This window comes from Panthera tigris, chromosome A1 (genome assembly GCF_018350195.1).
Source record: "Panthera tigris isolate Pti1 chromosome A1, P.tigris_Pti1_mat1.1, whole genome shotgun sequence".
NCBI classification, from domain to species: Eukaryota; Metazoa; Chordata; class Mammalia; order Carnivora; family Felidae; genus Panthera; species Panthera tigris.
This window is the reverse complement of record NC_056660.1, coordinates 115,846,188-115,869,243: the sequence shown is the minus strand read 5'-3', so window position 1 is coordinate 115,869,243 and position 23,056 is coordinate 115,846,188. Positions and strand designations below refer to the sequence as shown.

At 48.2% G+C, this 23,056-nt stretch overlaps 1 protein-coding gene across 2 annotated transcripts; it reads left to right on the top strand.

Annotated features, from left to right (window-relative positions):
- The first annotated feature begins 8,653 nt into the window (after positions 1 to 8,653).
- Positions 8,654 to 21,735, top strand: HBEGF (heparin binding EGF like growth factor). 2 transcript variants are annotated; one of them, XM_042959063.1, is made up of 6 exons: positions 8,654 to 8,995; positions 9,183 to 9,356; positions 12,417 to 12,594; positions 18,017 to 18,172; positions 19,203 to 19,293; positions 20,314 to 21,735. In XM_042959063.1, exons 1-5 carry the CDS (start codon positions 8,950 to 8,952, stop codon positions 19,273 to 19,275), a joined length of 627 nt encoding a protein of 208 aa, XP_042814997.1. In that variant the 5' UTR covers positions 8,654 to 8,949; the 3' UTR covers positions 19,276 to 19,293; positions 20,314 to 21,735. The 2 variants fall into 2 exon arrangements, with proteins under 2 accessions (XP_042814997.1, XP_042815003.1); XM_042959069.1 differs by having other exon boundaries at positions 20,223 to 21,735.
- The last annotated feature ends 1,321 nt before the right edge of the window (positions 21,736 to 23,056 follow it).

Below are 23,056 nucleotides of genomic sequence, written 5' to 3'. Positions count from 1 at the left end.
GGGGCACCTGGGTGGCTCGGTTGGATAAGCATCTGACTCTTGATTTAGGCTCGGGTCATGAACTCACCGTCACGTTGGGATCTGTGCTGACAGCTCAGAGCCTGCTTGGGGTTCTCTCTCTCTCCCTCTCTTTCAAAATAAATAAGTAAGTAAGTAAATAAATAAATAAATAAATAAATAAACAAACATTAAAAAATAAATATCAAAAAATAAAGTGCTCCGAGCAATGCCAAAAATGTAGTGAGCACTCAGTAAATTTAAGGTTTTTTTTTTAGAAAAGGCATGTTTTGAAATGACTTACAATACATAAATAATTCATGTTTTTTAAATTCCTATTTGTTGTACAAAAAACAGCAAAAGTCCATATGCATAAAACATAACACATTTTCACAATGCCCTTACCCCAAAATAACCACTGTTAATAATTTTACTCACACCGCCAGTATGAGGCACATTTCATTATTCCCACTTTATTATAAGAACAGTGAGGCTCAGAAAGCCATTTGCCATAGCTACTGAATGAGGAGCTGATATTTAACGCAAACTCTTGCCTCCAGGTGCTCCCAGCTGGGGGTGGCAGACTGGTGCAAGAGTAACACTGACCCAGGGCTGCAGGGCTGCCCCCCTTCCTCCTGGGGAGCAGTATCCACTGGCTTCTGACTGCTTCCAGCACTGCCTTAGCACCTCTCAGGTCACCTCTATGAGTTTTCACCATGGCCCCTGGAGGTAGGTATCCGTCTGAATAAGGAAACTGAGCCTCAGAGGTACCTTGGCCAAAGTCATAGCTGCGGGCTAGTGGGCCAGGGTTCAGGAAGGGGTCAGTTGCATGCCTCAGCCTGAGTTCCAAAGCCTATGCTCTGAGGGATTCAGACAAGATGCTAGCAGAACGTGTGTGGAGGGAGAGTCTCTCCAGTTGGAGGTCTGGGCTTCTCTGACCCTGGAGCTGGTGCCCTTCCCTGATACCCAACTTGACCCCAGACCACCAAGATCCAGCCAACACTTGGAGTGAGCCCTGACAGTTGGATCCTGCTTCTACTCCTCATAATGCCCACACTCCATCTGGAGTAGAGGGGTGAGGGCGTTTGAAGGAGAGGAGGAAGAGGTATCAGAGAGACTGAGTCTGCAGCACAAAAGCACCTGCACCTGCCCTAAATTGCTCTGCCTCAGGCTTTCCAGGCCCCCCGAGATTTCCAGACTCAGGAAGTGTTGGGAAGACAACTGCAGGTATGTGATTTTTGAGTTTCACGTTAATTATTTATGCTCCCCTTACTTCCAGAAAAGATTTAAAGACAATAAAAGACATAGATACAAGTAAATATTTAAAACGTGATCCCTCCTAATGAAACCAAATTGGAGAAGAAAGAAATAGTTGTCCTCGAAATTCTAGGCTAGAGATAATCATTGCAGCTGAGAATCAAAACTTAATTGTGAGCTTCCTGGAGGTGGAGGCAAAAAGGGAACACATGAATTCCACATTTGTCATTATCTAATAAAAGGAAGGAGCTATGCCAGATGGTCATGAGAGTCAAAATTTCTAACATTCAACTACAAGAGGAATTTATTACACCTTATTCAGGCAATGGCCAGGGACCTTATATGTAATAGTATCTAGAACAGCAGTTTTACAAAGGATACATAGAAACTTCTCATGTGACTATCTCTGGTTTTAGTGGTCCTCAATCCTTTCAGAATCAATTTTTTTTAGAGCCAGTACGGTAACATTCCTTTACTATCCTGAAATAAAGTTCACAGAGAATATGGCATCTACACATTTACTTTTTTCTCTTTTATAGAAATCTGTCCATGTTAACATTTTGATGTATTTTTCCAGGTTTTTTTCCTATACATAGGTTTTCAAAAGTATTTCTATGTTTTTGAGAAAGCAAGAGAGAGTGTGAGCAGGGGAGGGTCAGAGAGAGAGGGAGACACAGAATCCGAAGCAGGCTCCAGGCTCTGAGCTGTCAGCACAGAGCCTGACACGAGGCTCGAACTCACAAGCTGTGAGATCGTGACCTGAGCCGAAGTCAGACGCTTAACCAACTGAGCCACCCAGGCGCCCCCGGTTTTCAAAAGTATTTAAAAATAATTATAGAGGGGCGCCTGGGTGGCTCAGTCCGTTAAGGGCCTGACCCTTGGTTTGGGTTCACGTCATGATCTCATGGTTTTGTGGATTCAGACCCCACATGGGGCTCTGTGCTGTCAACACAGAACCTGCTTGTGATTCTCTCTCTCTCCCTCTCTCTCTGCCCCTCTCCCACTCATGCTGTCTCTGTCTCTCTCAAATAAATAAACTCAAAAAAATAAAATAAAATAATTATAGAGAGGGGCACCTGGCTGGCTCAGTTGGAAGAGCATGTGACTCTTGATCTTGCGGTTGTGAGTTTGAGACCCATATTGGGTGTAGAGATTACTTAAACAAATAAATAAATAAACTTTAAAAAAATGTGAAGTTTAAAAAACTAAAATAATTATAGAGATACAATTCTGCATGCCTCTTTACAAAGCATGTGGAACGTAGGACAGTGGGGTGGGGGGTGGGGCACATTTTAATTGAGCCTGACATCTTTTCCTCCAAATGCCTGAGGACTCCCCGCAGATTTGTAGAATGACCCTTAGGGGGAAGTATCTCTTCCTTTGTGAATCATTGTCTTAGATCAACCCTCAGTTATTAAAAAAAAAAAAAAAAGCAAATAGATAAGGTTAAATTGCTAAATTGCAGCTGCAATTTAGCTCGCATTTCTTTTTGTTGTTGTTGTTTATTTTTATTTTATTTTTTAGAGAGAGAGATTGAGTGCAGAGGAGAAGGGCAGAGGGAGAGAGAAAATCTCAAGCTGCGTCCACATTCAACGTGGAGCCCAGCACAGGGCTTGATCTCAAGACCCCAAGGATCATGACCTGAACGGAAATCAAGAATCAGACGCTCAACTGACTGAGCCACCCAGGAGCCCCTGTGATCGCATTTCTAAGAGGAACCAAACTTACACATTTCCGGTACAGGATGTGATATGACCTCATTCCAAGGCTGAACCCTGGAGAAGTTAGTAATAATGGTACTGACCTATTTACTTAGGGCTTTCCATTTTGCCAAGCACTTTCAGAGGTGCTATGTCCCTAGTCACAAGGACCCCCTAAGTAGACTGTTATTCTCCACATTAAGAGACGAAGAAGCTGAGGCACCGAGAGAAAAGTTATGCCTCATAGATCAAGCACTGTTCGTTGCCATAGAATTGTCTCAGCAGGCCTTTGGATAGCAGCATGCCTGCGAACAATTCATGATGGACCTTACTGGCCGGTGCCTGAATACAGAACAGTTGTTTCAACCTCTCGTTTTCCGTGTGAGGAACCTGAGGCTTAAAGAGGAGAGTGGGTTGTGTGTTGGACAAGAAGAATCACTTGCCCTCTCTTTGATGACAGACAGCTATCTGTGCTATGGGACGGCCAAAGTGACAAAATCCTGAGACTGGAGATGTTAATCCCTCAAAGTCCCAGAACTGGGCCCAGAAATGGAGGAGGATGGCTTGAAATCCAGGCCTGAGCCAAACACCTTATAAATATTCCTTCCTCAACATCTGGCGATGACAGGGACTCCTCATGCCCCTGTACCCCTTCCCCAAATCATCAGTTCCTAGTCTTCATCCTATGCAAATAGAGCCTGACCCCAGGCAATCAGACAGGAGATCCCGTTCACTCCTGGGTGTGCACGAAGTATGTTATCTGGCACTATCTCCAGGAACCTCCAGTCAGCAGAGGAGGTACAAGGGGGCTCCAAAGGGCGAATCTGAGTACAGATCCAGCTGTACCCCCAAAACTGCCTGATCAACTGGCTCAGATGGGGATGCAGAGCAGGGATGAAGCCAGACTGAGGCAGGGAACAATGACTCCTTAACTATGAACTTTCAAGTTTAGGTAACTCTGGGCTCATGGCTCCTGGTGATAGAAGTACCCTCAGTGGAGGTGCCCTTTCCCTGGCCGCCAGAGCTCTGGGTCTGATTAGGACTCACTCCTCCTGGTCAGAGTGGAAGGGGAAGGTGGCTGAGTCCCCTCCCCCAGGGGACACATGCTATTCTCTGAGAACTGAACCAGGGTTGCTATCTTGGGTAAACGTTTTCAAAACTCTAGGAGGCCTTGGAGTCCACCCTCTCATCATAAGCATGGCCATCTCTGAGCAGAGAGAGACCACTTCAGCTCTGAGGGAGGATGGTTGCCCCATGACCAAGCAGCACCTTTTTAAAGTTCCCGCTTAAAGGAAGGAAGGGAGGGAGGGAGGGAAAGAAAGAGAGAGGTGGGAAAGAGAGAAAAGAAAAAGAAAGAAAGAAAGAAAGAAGGAAAGAAAGAAAGAAAAGAAAGAAAGAAAGTAAGGAAGAAAGAAAGAAGAAAGGAAGGAAGAAAAAAGAAAGAAAGAAAGAAAGAAAGAAAGGAAGGAAGGAAGGAAGGAAGGAAGGAAGGAAGGGACCATTTGGGGATTTGGGGGTGGGGGTGAGGTTTGAAGCAGTTGTTAATAGCAGCTGTCACCAAGTAAGCACCTACCATGTGCCACCCATCATATTCTGCTTTATACACATGATCTGATTTAACCATCACAAAGCCCTATAATAATAGGGCTTTATTATTACTATTATTATTCCCATCTTGCAGATGAACAAACTGTAGGTCAGAGAAGTTGAATAACAAGTCCTAAGTTAGAAAGCTAAAAAATAGCATGTTCAAAATTTGAACCCTTGACTCTCTGGCTCCCAAGGGTATACTCATTTCACTAGCTGCTCTGCTGTCCTACCTGGTCCTTTTTCCAGCCTGTGAGGCAGACCCTTATCACCGTCCCCCTCCAGGACAGGTGGAGCCCTGAGCCTCGGTAAAGCTGATGATGTTACTGTCTGTGGAAGCAGAGAGAGGGCAGCCATTGTCTCACCCATTTGTTAAGGGCAGTGTTGAGCTTAAGAACACAGGCCCAGGAAAAAAGGAAGGAATTCAAATTGAGGCCTAGATTCTCACTAGCTGGGTGACCTTGGACTGTTACCTGTTTTAGCTTTAGCCCCTTAGAGGATGAAGGAATATCTAGTCTGAGGGCAATTATGAGGCTCATGCAAGAAAATGTGTGTGAGGTGTTGAGCACAGAAGTATCCTTACCAAAAGTGCCTCTGCCTCTGCCTCAGAGGTTCAGATTTTGTTCAGATGCTCGGTATGTTACCCCAGTGAATCATACAGACCGGTGCTTCTGAACCTGGCTGATGTCAGGATTACCGACAAAAGTATAAAGACCTGGGCCCCACCCCGGGAGGTTTTTGAATTAGGAGGACTGGGAGGAGCTTGGACCTTTTTTATCTTTAATACATTCCCAGGTAATGCTGCTGCACAGCCAGGTTTGCAGGAACCAATCTACTAACATAGACATCTCAGCCACATTGGACAAGGGATTCAGGCTGGTTCCCTCTCCAAGTCCCTTTCTCCCCTTTCTTCTCACCGCCAGTACCCCTTGCTCCCACCTCCTCCCCCTCGGTTTGTGAGTCTCTCCCCAAATCAAGGTCTGTATGGCTTAGCGGTGAGTCAGTGACATTCAGTGTCCCATGGAGCCTGTCTTTCCAGAGACCAGGGAACCTAGCACTGGGCTGGAGATTAGGATGCCAGGATTTCTGCTCTGGATTTGCCTCCTTGTGACTCACTGGTGGCCCAGAGCCAGTCTCCAAGCCTCAGTTTGTTCATGTTCCATAGACACTTGGGGAAATGGAGTGGCCTGTTTGGACTCTGCTTCCTTAGGAGTTTATCCACGGCACTTGACAGCTGGAGAGCAGGTGAAGGAGGAGGACATGAAAAATCCTGCATAGTTGTGCTTTCCCATCAACATCTATTTGATGCTCCCAGGGATAGAGAATAAAACCCAGCATCTACCTCAGCCTGTAATGTCCTCTGTTATCTGTCCCTAGCCTTTGCTTCAGTGTCATCTCATATCCATCCTTCCTTTCTGGCCTTCTTGCTGTTCCCTGAATGTTCCAATTTGTTCCCACTTTAGTTTTTGCACGATTTGCATGATTTGGAATGCTTTTGCAACGGATGACCACAAGTCTGTTTCCTTCTTTTTACTCGGGCCTCAGCTTACATGTCACCTGCTCAGAGAGGACTTTGCTGATCATTCACCAAATCTCAAGTGTCATCTCAGGCACTGGGACACATCATCCTACAGGATATCATTGTATTTTAACTTTCCTTATAACATTTGTAATTGTATCTGCTTTTCCTTTTTTATTTACTTAATACGTTGCCTGTCTCCCTTTCTGTAGAACATAAGCTCCCTGAGAATATATTCTTAGTCGTCTTGTTTACTGCTGTGTCCCTAGTGCCTGAAAAGCGTCCAGTGTATGTTTGTGGAATAAAGACGTCAATGAGGCTGCCCCAGTGTGAATCGTGATTCTTTTTTTTTTTTTTTTTTTTTTTTGGTCAGAGGACACTCAAGGTTCTCAGAGGGGAAGTGACTGTCCCAAAATTATTCCAGGCCTTTTGTCTTCTTTTTCCATGCCCTTCCCGTAAGACCTGGCTGACACGCAAACCAAGGTGGGGTGAGGCTCCTAGGTGTGATGAAAGCTTGGAGTTGCCCCATGAATGGGGCTAAGGCTGATGTGGAGGTGAGAAGGCGGAAGGACAGAGCATGCAAAGGGAGAGGCAGGCTGGGACAGGAGAGAGGGGTGTGAACCTGGCAGCAGGGGGGGAAGGGGGTGACTTGGCTGTGTGTCAGGAAGTGTTTCCCTCCGCCCTCCCCTGGGGAGAGCCCTGACCCTAAGGTGGCTTGGTTTGGGGGAAGGAGGTGGTCAGGCAGCTGCTGAGAACTAAGGTGTGGCCTGGGTGGTGATCATCCAGAGAGGTACTAATGATCACCCAGAAGAATAATCCCACAGTGGCACTGGGCCAAATAGGTGATAGGTGAGCTTCCGCCTGATACCAGCCCAACATATAGCCTCAGACCTGGGGAGAAGGGAGAGAAAAGAGACTTCTAAGGGAATGCAGTAGTCAGGATAGAATGCCTAGTGATAATAAGATAACAGGTCACATTTACTGAGGGCTTATAATAAGACTGGCAGTGTACTTACTGCTTTATATATGTTTCTTTGTAAAGTCTTTTTTTTTTTTTAGTTTATTTATTTGTTTTTGAGAGAGAGAGAGAGCAAGCATGAGCAGGGGAGGAGCAGAGAGAGGGGGAGACAGAGAATCCCAAGCAGGCTCCTTGATTTCAGCACAGAGCCTGATTCGAGGCTCGAACTCACAAACCATGAGATCATGACCTGAGCCAAAACCCAGAGTTGGATGCTTAACCAACTGAGCCACCCAGGTGTCCCTCTTCATTCAATCTTTAAAAAGTTCTCTATAAAATACACATTATTATCATTCCCATTTGAGAGATTTGGAAATTGAGGCACAGTGAGATTAAATACCTTGTTTACACTCACTCAATAAGTGGCAAGGTCAATATTCCAACTTAGATCTGTAGTGATTCCAGATAGTGATTTCCATAGTGTTTCCTATGGAAACCTAAGCCTGGGAATGGTTGCTAGGGGCAAGTCAAGAGGGCAGATCCCCTGCAAAAGTGGAGACGGAGAGAGACAGTGGGAAAGCCTGTGTATAAATAGGAGGCCTGTTTTTATCCCTACACATGGGCTGAATCAGGCAAGCAGCTCTATCTGGCACAATCTGAGGGCTTTGAATGCCAACCCAGCCCTATGTCATACAACTCCCTCCCCAGTACGTCCCTGGGAGCTGAAATATCTACTGGGAGAGTAATTTCTTTGGGTCAGGACACTGACTGCCGAAGACCCCTGTAAAAACACATAGGTTGGAAGAGAAACGCATCAATCTCCTGGCACCTGTTGAAAATAGCAACTTAGGCTAACCAGCTGGGTCCTGTGGAAGAAGGTCTCAGTTTTTACATTGGAGAAGAAGGTGGTGTTCCAAGTCAAAAAAAAAAAAAAAAAAAAAAAGTATGAGGCTTGCTGCACAACCGTTGTCTTTCCAATCCCAGAAGCCTGGGAATTATAATCCATAGTTCAAAAATCTTAATGAAGACTTTATCCCCCTGCGAGAAAGATGGAGGGAAGCCACTCTAGCTGCTGGAGGAATACTAACTTCCTTTGTTTTGCTGCAACTGCAACTCTGATTACTTGTAGCTCATGAGACCTGCTGCCATTCGTGTGTCTAATTTTTTTCATGCGTCTAATTTTTAAACGATAAAATAAATTATCATTTACTATTTGCTGTATTGCTAGGGAAAAAAGGAAGTGTCTCCTTTCAGAAGGTGACATGGGTGCAGATCCCTGGTTTGGAGCAGGGATGGCTGGAGGGACCAGCCTGGAATCAGCGCAGAAAGAGAGGTGTCCAAGGGCAGAGCGCAGCAGTCACAAGGCTGCAGCGCGACAAGCGTTTGGGGAAAGGTAGGAACTAGTCCCTGCCACCTGCCGGTCAGTAGCACTACCCACAGCCTGGCGACGGCTGCCCTGGCCTTGTCCCAAAATATGTGAGCGCCGCCCCCTACTCCCGCCCCTTCCCCCGCCGCGCCCGCGGAGTGGGGGGCTGCGGGGGTTGCGCGGCCGGCGCCGGGAGCCGGGCGAGCGGCCCAGCGCGGGAGGGGGGGGAGAGGGCGGGGCGGAGCTTCGGCGCCTCCCAGAGCCTTATTCCCAGCCGCGCGCCGGGAATCGTTCAGTCGACCGAGGGACCTGCGGGTGGCGCGTGGCTGGCCAACCTAACCGAGACGCAAGGGCTTGGGCGGGCGGACTGACTGAGCAATCGGACAGACGCCCGGCGGCCGCTAGCTCCACGCAGGTCCCAGCCAGGCTTGCACCCAGAGGCCCGCAGCAGACCGTACCGGGCGCAATCTCCTGCGCTCCGCCCGCCCGGGCTCCCGTGCCAGCGCCCCGTGGCCGCCGCCTCCAAAGTGATTGCTGCCTCGCCGCTTCCGCCGGGTCCAGGACCATGAAGCTGCTGCCGTCGGTGGTACTGAAGGTCTTTCTGGCTGCAGGTGAGAGGGCTGCCAACGCCCCCGGAGGTCGGGGGGTTGGGGACACTGTGCTGGGGGCACGGGGGAAGGTCGCTGCGGCGACCCCAGCGCGGGCCACTTGGTGGGGCCCGTGCTCCCTGGCGGACGGGCGCCAGCATTGGTGCGTGGTGACCGCGGGGTCTAATGCGGCCTTGCCCCTCACCCGCAGTGCTCTCGGCATTGGTAACTGGCGAGAGCCTGGAGCGGCTTCGAAGAGGACTGGCAGCTGGAACCAGCAACCTGGACTCTCCCACTGAATCAACAGACCAGCTGCTGCCCTCGGGAGGCAGCCGGGGCAGGGAAGTCCTGGACTTGGAAGAGACAGACCTGGACCTTTTCAGAGGTGGGTGTGAGGGCTACCCGTCCTCGGACCCCAGTGGGCAATTGAAAAATAAGTGGATACAGGATTCATGCTGTTTGGGCACACTTGTGGGTTGGAGGTATTCATGGAGGACTTCAAGGAAAAGCTGCAGGGCCTGACAAGCATACTGGGGGATTCTGAAATGTGAGTCCCAGGGTCTTTCTTGCTGTTGAATTTCACATGCCGAGTTGCTGCCCTTCTGGGCACATTGAGAAGGCAGGGGTCTGGGGTCTTGTACATTCCTCTGGGGTAAGCTGGAGTAAGGAACAAGTCATGATTGAGATGCTTTCCCTAGAGTTTCTATACAAAAATGGGTGCAAGTCTTGATTCCTATATCCAATGACTATAATGTATAAAATGACAGAGGTGGAGGTCCTAGGAATATAGTAGGTGTGTAGTCTTCTCCATCTACCTGTCTCCAGGTTGGAGAAACAGAGGGGAATGAGGAACACTTGGCCCCCCAGGTGAGGCCAGCACCTCCTGGGGAGGCTATGAATGGTGGGCACTGAGTCCTTAGGGAGATATACAGAAATGCTGTGTGTCCACAAATCCTACCCAAAGCCTGGAGACTTCCTGACCATCCTGAGTCCTTGAGAGAGACTCCAAGGGAGGAAGGGCTAGGTGGGATCCTCCAACCAGTGGATGTGGCTGTGGTTGAGTACTGGCCCAGGGCAGAGTCCAGAGTCTCCAGCATTGCCCACTGCCCTGCCCCAGGCCACCTGCAGTGATTCTTGAGGGTGGAGCAGGGACCGAGCCTTGGGGCCCCAGAGTTACTGTATTTGGTTGGAAAGATACCTACCTGTTCTAGCCCTGCTGCTAGGCCGGCTCCTCAGCCACCGTTCCCTCTCCTTACCCAGAACTTCCCTCAGGTGCTGTCTCTGCTTGTATAAATCAAGGGTCAGCTCTAAAGCTGAGCCTGGGCTGCCACCCTTTGTCTCCTCATAGTAGCCTTCTTGGGCCACCCTGGCCAGAACAACCTGGATTCTCCTAGCCCTCTCCTCCTAGTCAGGGCAGAGCTGGGCTGTGACTCACCCTCCACCCACACGGCTGCTCCTCATACCTCTGCAAACCTGACTCACTGCTCCCTGTCCCTGGCAAGAGCCTGGCTGTCACCCTGTCACTCTCTTCCTCCCCTCTCTGATTGACTTGGCCTTCCTGCCACAATTTCACCACGGCTCTGGTCACTCGATTCCTCTGAGCATCTGCCTCACCTTCTGAGCTCTGAAGGTGCTTGGGTCTGCACCAGAGGAAACTGAGGACTACTGCACCTGCCTGCTTTCCCTTCTCTTGGCTTTGCTAGGTGAGGTCTGAGGATCCTATCATCTAAAATGAATAGCCATTACCATTTATTAAGTACCTACTATGTTCTAGGCACTCATTATGCTATTGTGGGTTAATTAATCCTGTAGCAACCCTCTCAGATTGAACTCCTGCTATCCACTACTTACTAAGAACCCCAAGGTTCAGAGAGAGTAAGCCATATGCCCAAGATCGCAGGAATGAAATTAGAGCACAGATCTGCTGACTTCAGAGTCCATTCATTGTTTCATTCCTGGTTCAACATCCCAGGTGCTCTAGACTTGTCCAGGGGAAGGGACAAGGGTGTATGAGGCACCTTGGTATATTGGGAAAGAATACAGGACATGGATGGAGTCCAGAGACCACATTTCTGATCTCAACCCTGCATGACTTTTACCAAGTCATGCCTTTGGGGACCTCAGGTTTTTTATCTGAAAGTGGAAAGCCATGATATCCTTTCTTTTTTGTATATATTAATCTTTTTTTTAACATTTATTTCTTTTCAAGAGAGAGACAGAGCAAGTGCAAGTGGGGGAGGAGCATAGAGAGGGAGACAGAGGATCCAAAGCAAGCTGTGCGCTATGAGCACAGAGCCCAACGTAGGGCTCAGACTCACAAACCGTGAGATCATAACCTGGGCTTAAATCAAGAGTCAGCTGCTCATCTGAGTGAGCCACCCAAGCGCCCCCATGATATTCTTTCAAGTCACTTCCAGCTTGAGGATCCTGAGTCTCTAATCTAATATGTGATGTTCACCCTTCTGCCAGACACATGGCTACAGCCATGGAGAGTGGGCACATTTTTTTCTGCTGGGAGCATGGGATAGGGGGACTGGCATCAGACCCCCGATGGGCTGATGGGTGTAGCCCACAGTCAGTCCCAGCTGGATGTGTGAGGCTATTTTTCCCCCTTTGAAGTGTGGAAAGAATGGGGGGGGGGGGGAGTCATCATTGTTCCAGTTCCTTCTGGATAGTTCCTTACTTTCCATGTTTTTCCCCCTTGTATACACCATACTCCCCATCCTGGAAAACTATAAATGGGACATTAGGGGATAAATGTAAATAGACATTTGAGAGAAGTGGTGAGCTGCAAAGGGCACAGAGCAGGGTAAATATTCTGCTTGAAGTCAAAAAAGCAAGGCCCTGACCAGGCATGGCCTGCTTGTGGTCCCCAAGCTTGGCTCTGGCCTGAGCTCATGGTACCCTGGTGCTAATAGGTGCCTCAGAGGGGGCCACCTGGACATGTACACTGTTGTTATTTTAGGAGCCCCCCCCCCAAAAAAAAACCCCTTCCAAGTACCTTCTCCAGAAGCAATTTTTATCTCTGACACTGTCTTCCTGCAAGTGGGTCACTGAGTGCAGCATCAGGAAATGAGGCTGATTTAAGGCCAAAATAGAACCAAGTGGGTGTGGAGGAGTAGATGGGGACGGATGGTGGAGTGAGGTTGGTAGAAATGCCCCGTCAGCTGCAGTTACTCAATAGAAGCTAACATTGTTAGAATGAAGTTCTTAAACTGAGTTTGTGAAATGTGTTCCTTGGGACCCCTGTAGCCTCTGCTTCCTCCTCTGCTTTCTGGTTGTTCTGCCCAGTCCTCCTTTAGCCCCTGGGAGGCACTGAGCCAAGGGGTCTACCCAAGTCTTCTCACTTCAGGTGGGGTCACAGAGTATGTTTTCCGTCCAGACCTGGATGGAATTCTTAACCCCAGGAAAGTCAAAAACTTAACAGGGTACTTTTCTCCTGCAGCTGCTTTCTCCTCTAAGCCACAGCCTCTGGTGACACCCAGCAAGGAGGAGCGTGGGAAAAAAAAGAAGAAAGGCAAGGGGTTAGGGAGGAAGAGAGACCCATGTCTTCGGAAATACAAGGACTTCTGCATCCACGGAGAGTGCAAATATGTGAAGGAGCTCCGGGCTCCATCCTGCATGTAAGTGTCCCTTTCCGGGCTGACTCTCCTCAGCACACTCTTTGTCAGTCACGTGGCTGTTCCTCGTTGTCACTGTTCCTTGAATTCATAATTCTACTCCGTTTCTTCTCAATCTTTAGGCGGAAGTTGGGAGGAGGGGAAATATTTTTAGTCAGCGGAAGGGGCTCTCCCCCGCATAGGATGTAATTTCCTGTGGTGTAGGTTTGTGACGCTCTTTCATCCTTGGGGACATTTCCTGCTTGCTCAGACACAAGCATGTGGCTAGGAGAGCTTATACCTGCAGGCAGGTCCTTCATTCCTACCTTATGCCCTACTGCAGATGGGAGAAGCCAGTAGGACACATGGCAGAGTAGGCTTCCTGGGGGGGAGTGGAGCTCCTGTGGCCTCCTTTCCCAAGCCCTGCAGGCAGGTATGAGGTGCAGTCAGACTCACACTGTGCAGATGTGTGTGCTTGGACATATGTCCACTCATATGAGTGAGCACATATGGATTGATTTGAAGGAACGGCGGGACTCTACAGGAAGTGATCATCATGAGAGCAGAGAGAAGCCCCTCCTCTCTTCTTCCTCATCCCAGCAAGGGCCAGGAGGTGGGGGACATGGCAGGTATTGGCCTTTGGCCATGGGAGTGGGAGAACACTTCCTTTGTGCCAGATTAACAGGAAATGGAACCCAACCCAGTAGGCATCAGCCCCCGGTCAGGCAGCACCACCCCTTCCCTGGGTGGAAGGGCCATGGGTTCTGCAGCTATTCTGCTAGGCCAAACCCAGCAAACGGCAGCCTTGGCGACCCCTCAGGGGTGACGGCACAGCCACGCTTTCTGGCAGGCATAATGTCGCCACTGTGCCTGAGGCCAACACCCACATCAGACTACAAACATCCACTCTTCCTCTGGACACAAGGTCCCTACAAAGGACAGTCTTTGTGACCTGGGAGACTCTGGACAGGGCCAGGAGATGATTAGGTGCACACCACCTCTCAACCTGTCAAAAAGGCTGACTGCCTGGCATCTCTTCTGTTGTGACTGGTAAAGATCCCTTGTTTTTTTAAAGTTTCCTTGTCCTGTCTGATCTTACATAGCAAAGCTGCCCTATATTTGGCAGTTGGCAAGACATCACTCTACCCTGTCCATGATCACTTGTGTGTCCTCTCCTATAACGCCCTTGTCAGGAGCTTGGTATTGGAGGGAGTTGCTTTAGAGTAACATAGACAGTCCTCATAGGGTCTTGGGATAGGGTAGGGAATATTTGTCTTAAATTTGTAAAATGCTGTCATTAGCACAGGGTGGAGGCAGTGACTCTGAGGGTAGTCAAGATGGATTGAGGCCAGGAATCTGGGACAAACTGATCCAGAGCTTTGGTGGGTGGTCTTCCACTGCTCAGCTGAGAACCTTTGTAAGGCTGCTGTCCTGGAGGGCTGGGCTTGACCCACCAGCTAAGGCCAGTAGATAAGGGTGCCCAGAGCCAAGTTGGCCCTAGGCATAGTGATGATATTCATGATGATGCCTTCTCTCCTTTGACCCGTAGCTTCACTATTAACATTTAATATGAGCTGAGCCCTGCAGGTATGTGTTGAGTGCCTACTTGGTGCCAACTATTCTAGGGGATAGGGAATTACAGTCATGTCCTAGGATTCTCAAAAGCCCTAGGGAAGTTGGCAAGGGCTTGCTATGTCTAGTTGAAAGGTAAGGAAAGTAGAGCCAGGAAGTAGGAAGTGATTTGCCTGAGATCAACAGCTAAATAAGTGGATGGAAACAGGACAGGGATTCAGGTGCCTGACTTCCAGTCCAGCGTGCTTTTCATGCCCCCAGGCTGTATTGGATGTTGGCCTGTGTCCTTCTTCCCTATCTGTCCTTATAGAGTTTGAATAGGATTTTATAGAGGACAGCTGTTATGTTAGAGGTATCTTAAGGCTTTTACTAGCCTAAGGGCATGCCAACCTGATTTGAAGACCTTGTCTCTGCTTCCTAAGCGGATTTTCAAGGGGCTGGATTCAGTGTCTGATTTGGCTGCTCCCCTCACTCCAGCCTTTGGTACTCTGGGCAGAATGCAGCAAGAAGACACATAGTTCCTGGTTTGGGCACATGTGATATCTGGTCACCTACCTTTGGGGCCCTTTGTTGCTCCTCCTTCCCTCTAGACCCCGGAACAACCAGCTAGGGTGTATTCAGGCTGCCCTTGAGAGCTTGAGGCTAGCTGGCTTCCTAAGCCGGTCCTCCACAGCCACCATTCACAGGAAAGCCCTTTTTGTGTCACCAGCCAAACGCTGCCCTCAAAGAGCAGTTTCCTGGGGCTCCTAACTAGCTGCTGACCCAGCAACTGGCTGTGAGATTTCCTGTGGCTGGAGGAAACCTTGGGGCAGTCAGGCTGAGGAGAACTCATTTGGAAGAGAAATGGGTCTGGAGCCTCCCCTTGGCCTCATTGGCCAGATCCTGAAAAGGGATGGTGAGCCCCCTTCTCTTTGGCTCCATCTGACTTTGGCCGCCCATACGTCAGGGCAGTACCCTCTGGCATCTAATGATACAATAAGTCACAGTTTGGTGAGACTTGGTCTTTTGCTAAGTGATTTTACCTGTATATTCTCATTTGATCTCAAAATACGCTAGCGAGGCGGGTGTTTATTATTCTTGTGTTTCACATGAGGAAACCAAAGCTCACAAAGGTAAAAGTAACTTGCTCAAGATCACTTGGCTAGAAATAGCAGTGGGACTGATCTGGAACTCATGTATTCTGACATCCAAACTGGAGAAACCCAGTTTGGAAGATGTCTTTAGACCCTAGAGGGTTTTAACTTCTATTGTAACACAAATTCTGAAATGGGTCACAAACATTGGTAGGAGGAACATGTTCCAGTTTGGTGGGTTGCTGGCTCTGGGTAAGACACATGATCTTGCCCCCACCCAGGATGCTTGGAACGTTCTCATCCCCCCTCCTTCCCAGGGGAAGCCAGGAGTCATCTGCAAAGGGAGGGGGAGGTGGGTAATATTAGGATGTTTACATTATTATCCTTTTGACTCAGGGTGGGGGTGGAGGGATTATGTAACTGAATTGCGGGACTCTGAGGCCAAGCTTTATTTCTATCATCTGAGTAACTACCTGTGGGGTTTGAGTGATGGCTGAAAGTGAAAAACAGACTGAGCTTCGGCTTCCCTTCCCCCGAGGGAGCACAGTCTCTGAAGTCATCTAGACTGCTGGGTTGAATCCTGGCTTTACCACTCACTAGCTGTGTAACCTTGGGCAAATTAGCTAAACAACTTAAGCCTCAGTCTCTCCATCTTTAAAATGGGGGTAGTAACTCCTACTTCAGAGAGATGTTTTTAAGATTAAATGAAATGATTCTTTTTTTTTTAAGTTTATTTATTTATTTTGAGAGAAAGAGAGAGAGAGAGAGGCAGAGAGAGGAGAGAGAGGAGAGAGAGAATCCCAAGCATTCTCTGCACTGTCAGCTTGGAGCCTGACATGGGGCTCAAACCTATGAACCATGAGCCTAAGTTAAAAGTCAGATGCTTAATTGACTGAGCCACCCAGGAGCCCCTGAAATGATTCTTATAAAGCAATTAGCACAGAGTACTTGGCTCACATAAGCCTTTAATGTTTGGTATTTATTATTCAAGTTAATAATAATAATAGTAAAATAGTAAGTCAAAGAGCAGGGTCAGACTGCCCCAGGAACCCATCACCTCATCAGATATGTGTTTCCTTGGGGGTAGCCTGCATTGTTCAGAGTAGAAAGAATCATGAATTGGAATCTGCTATGACTAGTTTCTAGTCTTAGCCTTGTTGCTTTTTAGTTGTGTTACTTTTGGCAAATCACAATCCCTCTGACCCTTAATCTTACTCTTTCAATCTGTAAAATGGGTCTGTACCTGTCTACCAGATGTTGAGTCTCAGCTGAGCTAGCAGGTAAGGCTAGTGTCTTATCAACTGTAAACTGTTGTGCAGATGTGATTTCCCAAGGGCACTCCTAAGAGTGTCTTCCATAAGAGCAGGGGGAGGGTTATTGTTTTGCCCACCTTGGCTGATAGAACAGATTAGATTCATGGAGAGGCTGGGTAAAGAGCTGTGTGCCCTGCTATGTGTATATGGGCCTGACCCACATTTTATCCTTCAGTGAGGTGGTTCCCCAAAACACCCAGGAGGATCCAGGGCAGGGAGAGGTGCTTGGCACCCCACAAGTACAGCCTGGCCTGTCTGTTGCTGCCAGGTCTGGAGAGATCTGTTTCCCAGGTGCCTCTCGGCAGAAGGAAGGAATTCCTTGCTCTGAGGCACCGTATGCATAATGTACTTCCCAGAGGAGGTGCAGCTCAGGATAGAGGCCCACCAGGTTCTCAGTGCTTCCTTCAGCAAGCTAGTGGCCTCAAGTCCCCAGGCAGACAGTGCCAGTGCAGTTGTGGGTGTAATTGGGGAGCAAACTGAGCTCAGAGTCAGACAAACCAAGACCACACCTCTGCTCTGCTGAGTGACCACTGGGAAGATAGCTCGGCCTTTCTCTAGCACGGGGCTTCCATCTACATCAAAGGGCCTCTCGGGTGCTCAGATAAAGAAAGGAACATGAATGTGCTTGTTCAACTGAACGCACTTCTGAGTCTTCCTAAGAGCTTCCAGGAAGTGCTTTATGTTGGAAGAGGTGGCTGTCATCTGATTTATTTCTCGAGTGTGAAAAGCCAGGGGGTTGTTCCTGACATTCCTCCACACTCTGGCAAGACAGCTGGGCAAGAAGTTACCTTGGTTTGTTTGCTTTGTCCTGTGATGAAGGAGGCCAGATAGCCCAGGGTTCAGAGGCCAAAAGTTGATGTTAAGCTCTCAAGTTGGGCTCTGCACCCAGGGGGAGCTGGGAGTTAAATGGAGGGGACTTGAGAAAAATGACTCCTGGCAAATGAACAGGACCTATTAATAGGCTGGGCCGTGGCTGAGAGGGACTGAGTGCTGGAAGCAGTGGTGAAGCTTGGGTTTATTTCTAGGTCAGAGTTGAGGGGCCTCACTAGAGGGAGTGATACTCAGTCCCCTCAGCTCAACCCACCAGCTCATGGGCCTAAGTCTTCTGAAGGCCTTAAACAAAACCTCTTAACACACATGTAATAAATCATCCACACGTGGAACGTATCTAGCTAAGACCTTCAAGTCCTCCCTCACTTTTTCCCTGCCTGGAGTGGGAATCTCCAGCCAGACAGCCAGAGGAAACGGAGAAGGGGGTGAGGAATTGGGAAGGAAGGCCACAGAACCTTCAGAAGGGCTCCTCAAAAGTCTTCTACTAAATTCCTACTAGAAGGATAGAGGAAGGGCAGGAATCAGGATAGGAATCCGGTCAGGGGTTGATAGGCTGAGGCTGTGAGGACTGGGGTTTGGCTTAGGTAGATGGACCATTGCCTATAGAGAGAGGCCAAACCACTAACCTCCTCTCTGCTTTGTTCTGTCTTAAACCAGCTGCCACCCAGGTTACCACGGAGAGAGGTGCCATGGGCTGAGCCTCCCGGTGGAAAACCGCTTATATACTTATGACCATACGACCGTCCTGGCTGTGGTGGCTGTGGTGCTGTCGTCTGTCTGTCTGCTTGTCATCGTGGGGCTTCTCATGTTTCGGTGAGTATTGGGCCCCTGCAGGCTGTTTCTGCGTATCACTTCCATCCCTCCTCCTGGGTCTTCTGCCTGTGATCACATGAGCCCTCCAACCTCCCAAACTCGGGGCTAGGCATTTGACCGACATTCTGGAGTACAGGTTCTCTAGGAACCCAGCTTCTCTGGCATGACATGAATCCGGTGTCCAGAGCACAGGGCAAAAATTGTGAGGGCCATAGCAGCTCCTGCTTCTCATAGCAGGCACAGTAACCCATCCATGGATCCACCTCTTCACACAGTTCTTTCTCTTTGCCCTGTTCTTTGATGGCATTAGTATGTGGTTTGATAGAGCATGGGTGGTATATGGTTATTGGTATAGTCTTCTAATTCTGAGGCATCTTGACCCCAGGCCATGTTTCTAGTCCAGGTTATGTTCTAGACTGGGGGAAACCTGCCAAGCACTCTGTGCCTGTTTTCAAGCAGTGTAAATTATCTGTCGTGAGACCTGGACCAAGTTGCCTGTCTTTCTGAGGGTTATAATCTTACAGTGATTGTAATCTCTGTCTACCTACCTCATCAGGATGTTGTGAGGATCCTGTAAATGAGGTGAAAGTTCTCAGCAAATTATAGCTTTTGCTGTTAGAGACAGGCATTCCCTGGGGCAAGTTGGGCGTTTGACCAGAGGTCTGTTGGGCTGCCATACCCTCTTGGCTTTTCCAAGTAACGGACAGAACCACCATGGCAGTGTCCTTTAAATTTTTTTTTTTTTAACATTTATTTATTTTTGAGACAGAGACAGAGCATGAACAGGGGAGGGGCAGAGAGAGAGGGAGACACAGAATCCGAAACAGGCTCCGGGCTCTGAGCTGTCAGCACAGAGCCCGACGCGGGGCTCGAACTCACGGACCATGAGATCATGACCTGAGCCGAAGTCGGACGCTTAACTGACCAAGCCACCCAGGCGCCCCATGGCAGTGTCCTTTAGAAGGACCTTCTCTGGACCCACACCCTATCAAAGCAGGCAAATCTTGCTCACAAAACTTGTCTCCTTCAGGTACCATAGGAGAGGTGGTTATGATGTGGAAAATGAAGAGAAAGTGAAGTTGGGCATGACTACTTCCCACTGAGAGAGACCTGTGCTCAAGGTAATGGTCCATCCTTTGCCCCCTGGCACCATCACCACCTTTCCTAGATCTGTTTCAAGGCATGCTGAATTCTTTTTTTTTTTTAATTTTTTTTTTAATGTTTATTTATTTTTGAGACAGAGAGAGACAGAGCATGAATGGGGGAGGGACAGAGAGAGAGAGAGACACAGAATCGGAAGGAGGGTCCAGGCTCTGAGCCATCAGCCCAGAGCCTGACGCAGGGCTCGAACTCACGAACTGCGAGATCGTGACCTGAGCTGACGTCGGACGCTCAACCGACTGAGCCACCCAGGCGCCCCAAGTCATGCTGAATTCTTCTCTTGTCCTACGGGTTGGAGGATAGGCTACTGTGGAGTTAGGGTCCCCGTGCAGAATGGTTTTCAAAAAGGTTTTCGGTAGGGGCACCTGGGTGGCTCAGTTGGTTAAGCAGCTGACTCTTGATTTTGGCTCAAGTCATGATCTCGCAGTTAGTGAGATCAAGTCCCGAGTTGGGCTCTGCTCTGTCAGCATGGAGCCTCCTTGGATTTCTCTCTCTCTCTCCCTGTCTCTTTGCCCTTCCCCTGTTCACATGTACTCTTTTTCCCTCTCAAAATAAATAAATAAATAACAAAAAAGTTTATTTATTTTTTTTTGGGGGGGGAGAGTGCACAAGTGGGGAGGGCAGAGATAGAGGGAGAGATAGAGAGAATTCGAAGCAGGCTCCACACTGCCATTGTGGAGCCCAATGCAGGGCTCGAACCCACAAACCACGAGATCATGACCTGAGCTGAAGTCAGACGCTTAACCAACTAAACCACCAGGTGCCCCGGCCAAAAAGGTTTTCAGTGCGTCATCTCCACTTGGGGTGACAGTTGCCACAGAAATATCCAAGAGAGATACCTGAGACAATAGCATCTTCCATCTTTGTCCCTTCTTCTGCCCCTTCACAGATGATCTTCCTACTTCCTGAGACTGGACCTAGGAAACTCTTAAGACCTATTAACTGGATCCAGCATTAAATGCCTTCCTCTTATGCTTTAGGAATCTTCTGGGGACTGCTACCTCTGAGAAGACACAGCTGATCGTAGACTCTGCAGAGGGAAAGAACGTCACAGCTAGTCAGGAAGATTCCTTCGTCCCCAGTTGCTATCTAGATTGGGCCTCCCATAATTGCTTTGCCAAAATACCAGAGCCTTCAAGTGCCAAACTGAATGTGTCAAAATGGGATCTTGATCAGAAGAAAGCAAAAGTGAGAGACCTTCATGCCCTTCGGATTCTCTCCACCAAACCCCACTTATCCCCATAAGTTTGTTTAAACACTTAACTTCTGGATTAAGATGCCAGTTAAATTCCATATGCTCCAGGATCTTTGAGAAAAAAAAGGAGAGGAAGAAGGAAAGATTTGTGGATTGGAAGAGAGTAATAAAGATTGAGAAGCCATGTACTCAAGTAGCCACCAAGGGATCTGCCATTTGGACCCTCTAGCGCTGGATTTGATGAGCTAACTGTGAAATACCACAAGCCTGAGAACTCTGAATTCTGGGACTTCTACCCAGATGGAAAAATAACAACTATTTTTTGTTTGTTTGTTTGTAAAATGCCTCTTAAATTATATATTTATTTTATTCTATGTATGTTAATTTATTTAGTTTTTAACAATCTAACAATAATATTTCAAGTGCCTAGCCTGTTACTTTGGCAATTTCCTGGCCCTCCACCTTATATGCCCCACCATCTGGCTCCGCATCGCACCCCTCTGCCACAAATCTGAGATGGTTCTGTGACCCATCTGTAGTCATCTATTATCTGTCCACATTTCCGAAGACCTTCCGCAATCACAGTGCCAAAAGGGGAGGTCTGTAGGTCAGGATATAGGAGTTAACTTTGTCAGATCCACTCTATGAGTTGGACTACAGTCTTGCCTAGGCGATTTTGTCTACTGTTTGTGTTTTGAAAGCCCAAGGTGCTGATGTCAAAGTGTAACAGATACCGGTGTTTCCCTATGTCCTTTCCCTGCCAAATCTCAGAAGAGGTTGGGCTTCTAGCCTACAGATTTCCTGGCTCCTCACCCCCCTCCTGGCCCCAGGCCCGCAGAGTGGGCACTCCCTCTTCCCTGTGTCAAGACATTTCTCTTACTCCTGCCATTCTTCTGGTGCTACTCCATGCAGCGGTCAGTGCAGCAGGGGATGATCTAGAGAAGGCATTAGCAAAGAAAAAGGCTGAGGAGGAACAGGAAACATTGGAGCTGTTGTTGTTAATTGATAACCTACCAATTGCTACAGAGTTTGGAGGTGAGGAGGGTTTTTGTGTAAACCCACCCACCTCACCTAAACTAAAAAGGCATGCTGTCATGGCCCCTTCTGGAAGTTTCTGGTGCCATTTCTGAACTGTTACAACTTGTATTTCCAAACCTGGTTCATATTTATATTTTGCAATTCAAATAAAGATAACCCTTACTCCATAGATTTCTGTCTGCTTGTTTTAACCGGGAACTGGTCTAACAGATATTTCCTAAGCCCTGACTCAACATTAGGCTCTACGCCAGGCCTTTTTATGTACACTATCTCAGTATCCCTGACAACATTGTGATGGAGGTACTATCATTGTCCCATTTTTCCAAAAGAGAAAACGGAAGCTCTTGGTCAGAAGAAAGCAAAAGTGGGAGCTCAGAGAGGTTATATAACTTGCCTGAAGATACACAGTTGGTAAGTGACAGAGCTGGGACTGGCAGTCTGACTCCAATTATTTGTCTTAATGCTTATATTTACTACCTCTGAGACAACAGAGAATAAACTTTTCACATAGAAAGTTTGGCTGGCTGTAACCAGGAAAGACGTCCACCCATTCAGCCAACAGACTCTGGACTCAGAGCCTTGTCCTATGGTGTATATGCAAGAGGCCTTGCCCCTGGTGGAAACAAGGCACCTTTGACTTCGTCTCATGCTGTACAGCCATCTATCAGCAAACTTTATCTATCACTCCTACCTTTAGAACATATGCTGAATGCAGCCACTTCTCATCACTGCTCCTACCATCACCCTGGTCCAATTCACCATCATCTCTTGCTTGAAATCTTGCAGTGGTCTCCTGTGTCCTTTCTTCCTCCTGCCCCCATATAGCCCATTTCCAACATAAAAGCCAGAGTGATCATGTAAAACATAATCTAGATCTCGTCTGCATTGCAGGCTTTCCCTGATGGACTATGAGACAATAGCACATCCCTTGGCCACGCTGCTCTTCTTATTCTTACATCGCTTTCTTTTCCACCAGAGCCCTTATCACCACTAACATATTCTTATTTGTTTATTGTCTATCTCTTCCTGCTACAATACTAGCTTCATGAAGGTAGGGGTGTGTACGTTGCTCTGATCCCAGATTCTAAAACAATGCAATTGAGTTGTAGGCATTCAATATCTGTCACTTGGATGAGTGAATAGAAGAAATGACTAAAATCCAGTCAAAGGCCAGCAAGTGCACAGGTGTGTGATCCAATGCTGGCCTGGAAGTGTGGTTGGGCCTCTGTTGGGGAGGGTGGATGGGGATGACAGGATAAAAGTGGAATTTGGAGCAGGTCATCTTGCCATGGTGTCCTAGGTAGACTGGAGGCAGAGGGATCCATGGGAAGGTCATTAGACAAGCACCGCCGGACTGCCCTTTCCTCATTCTCTTCTCTTAGAGAGTTGTGGTACTCTAAAATTTCTCCAGGAGCCCACACAGAGATCTTGCTTTTAAAACTTTGTGCGGTAGCAACTACCAGAGCTGAACCTATGTACATCCTACAACC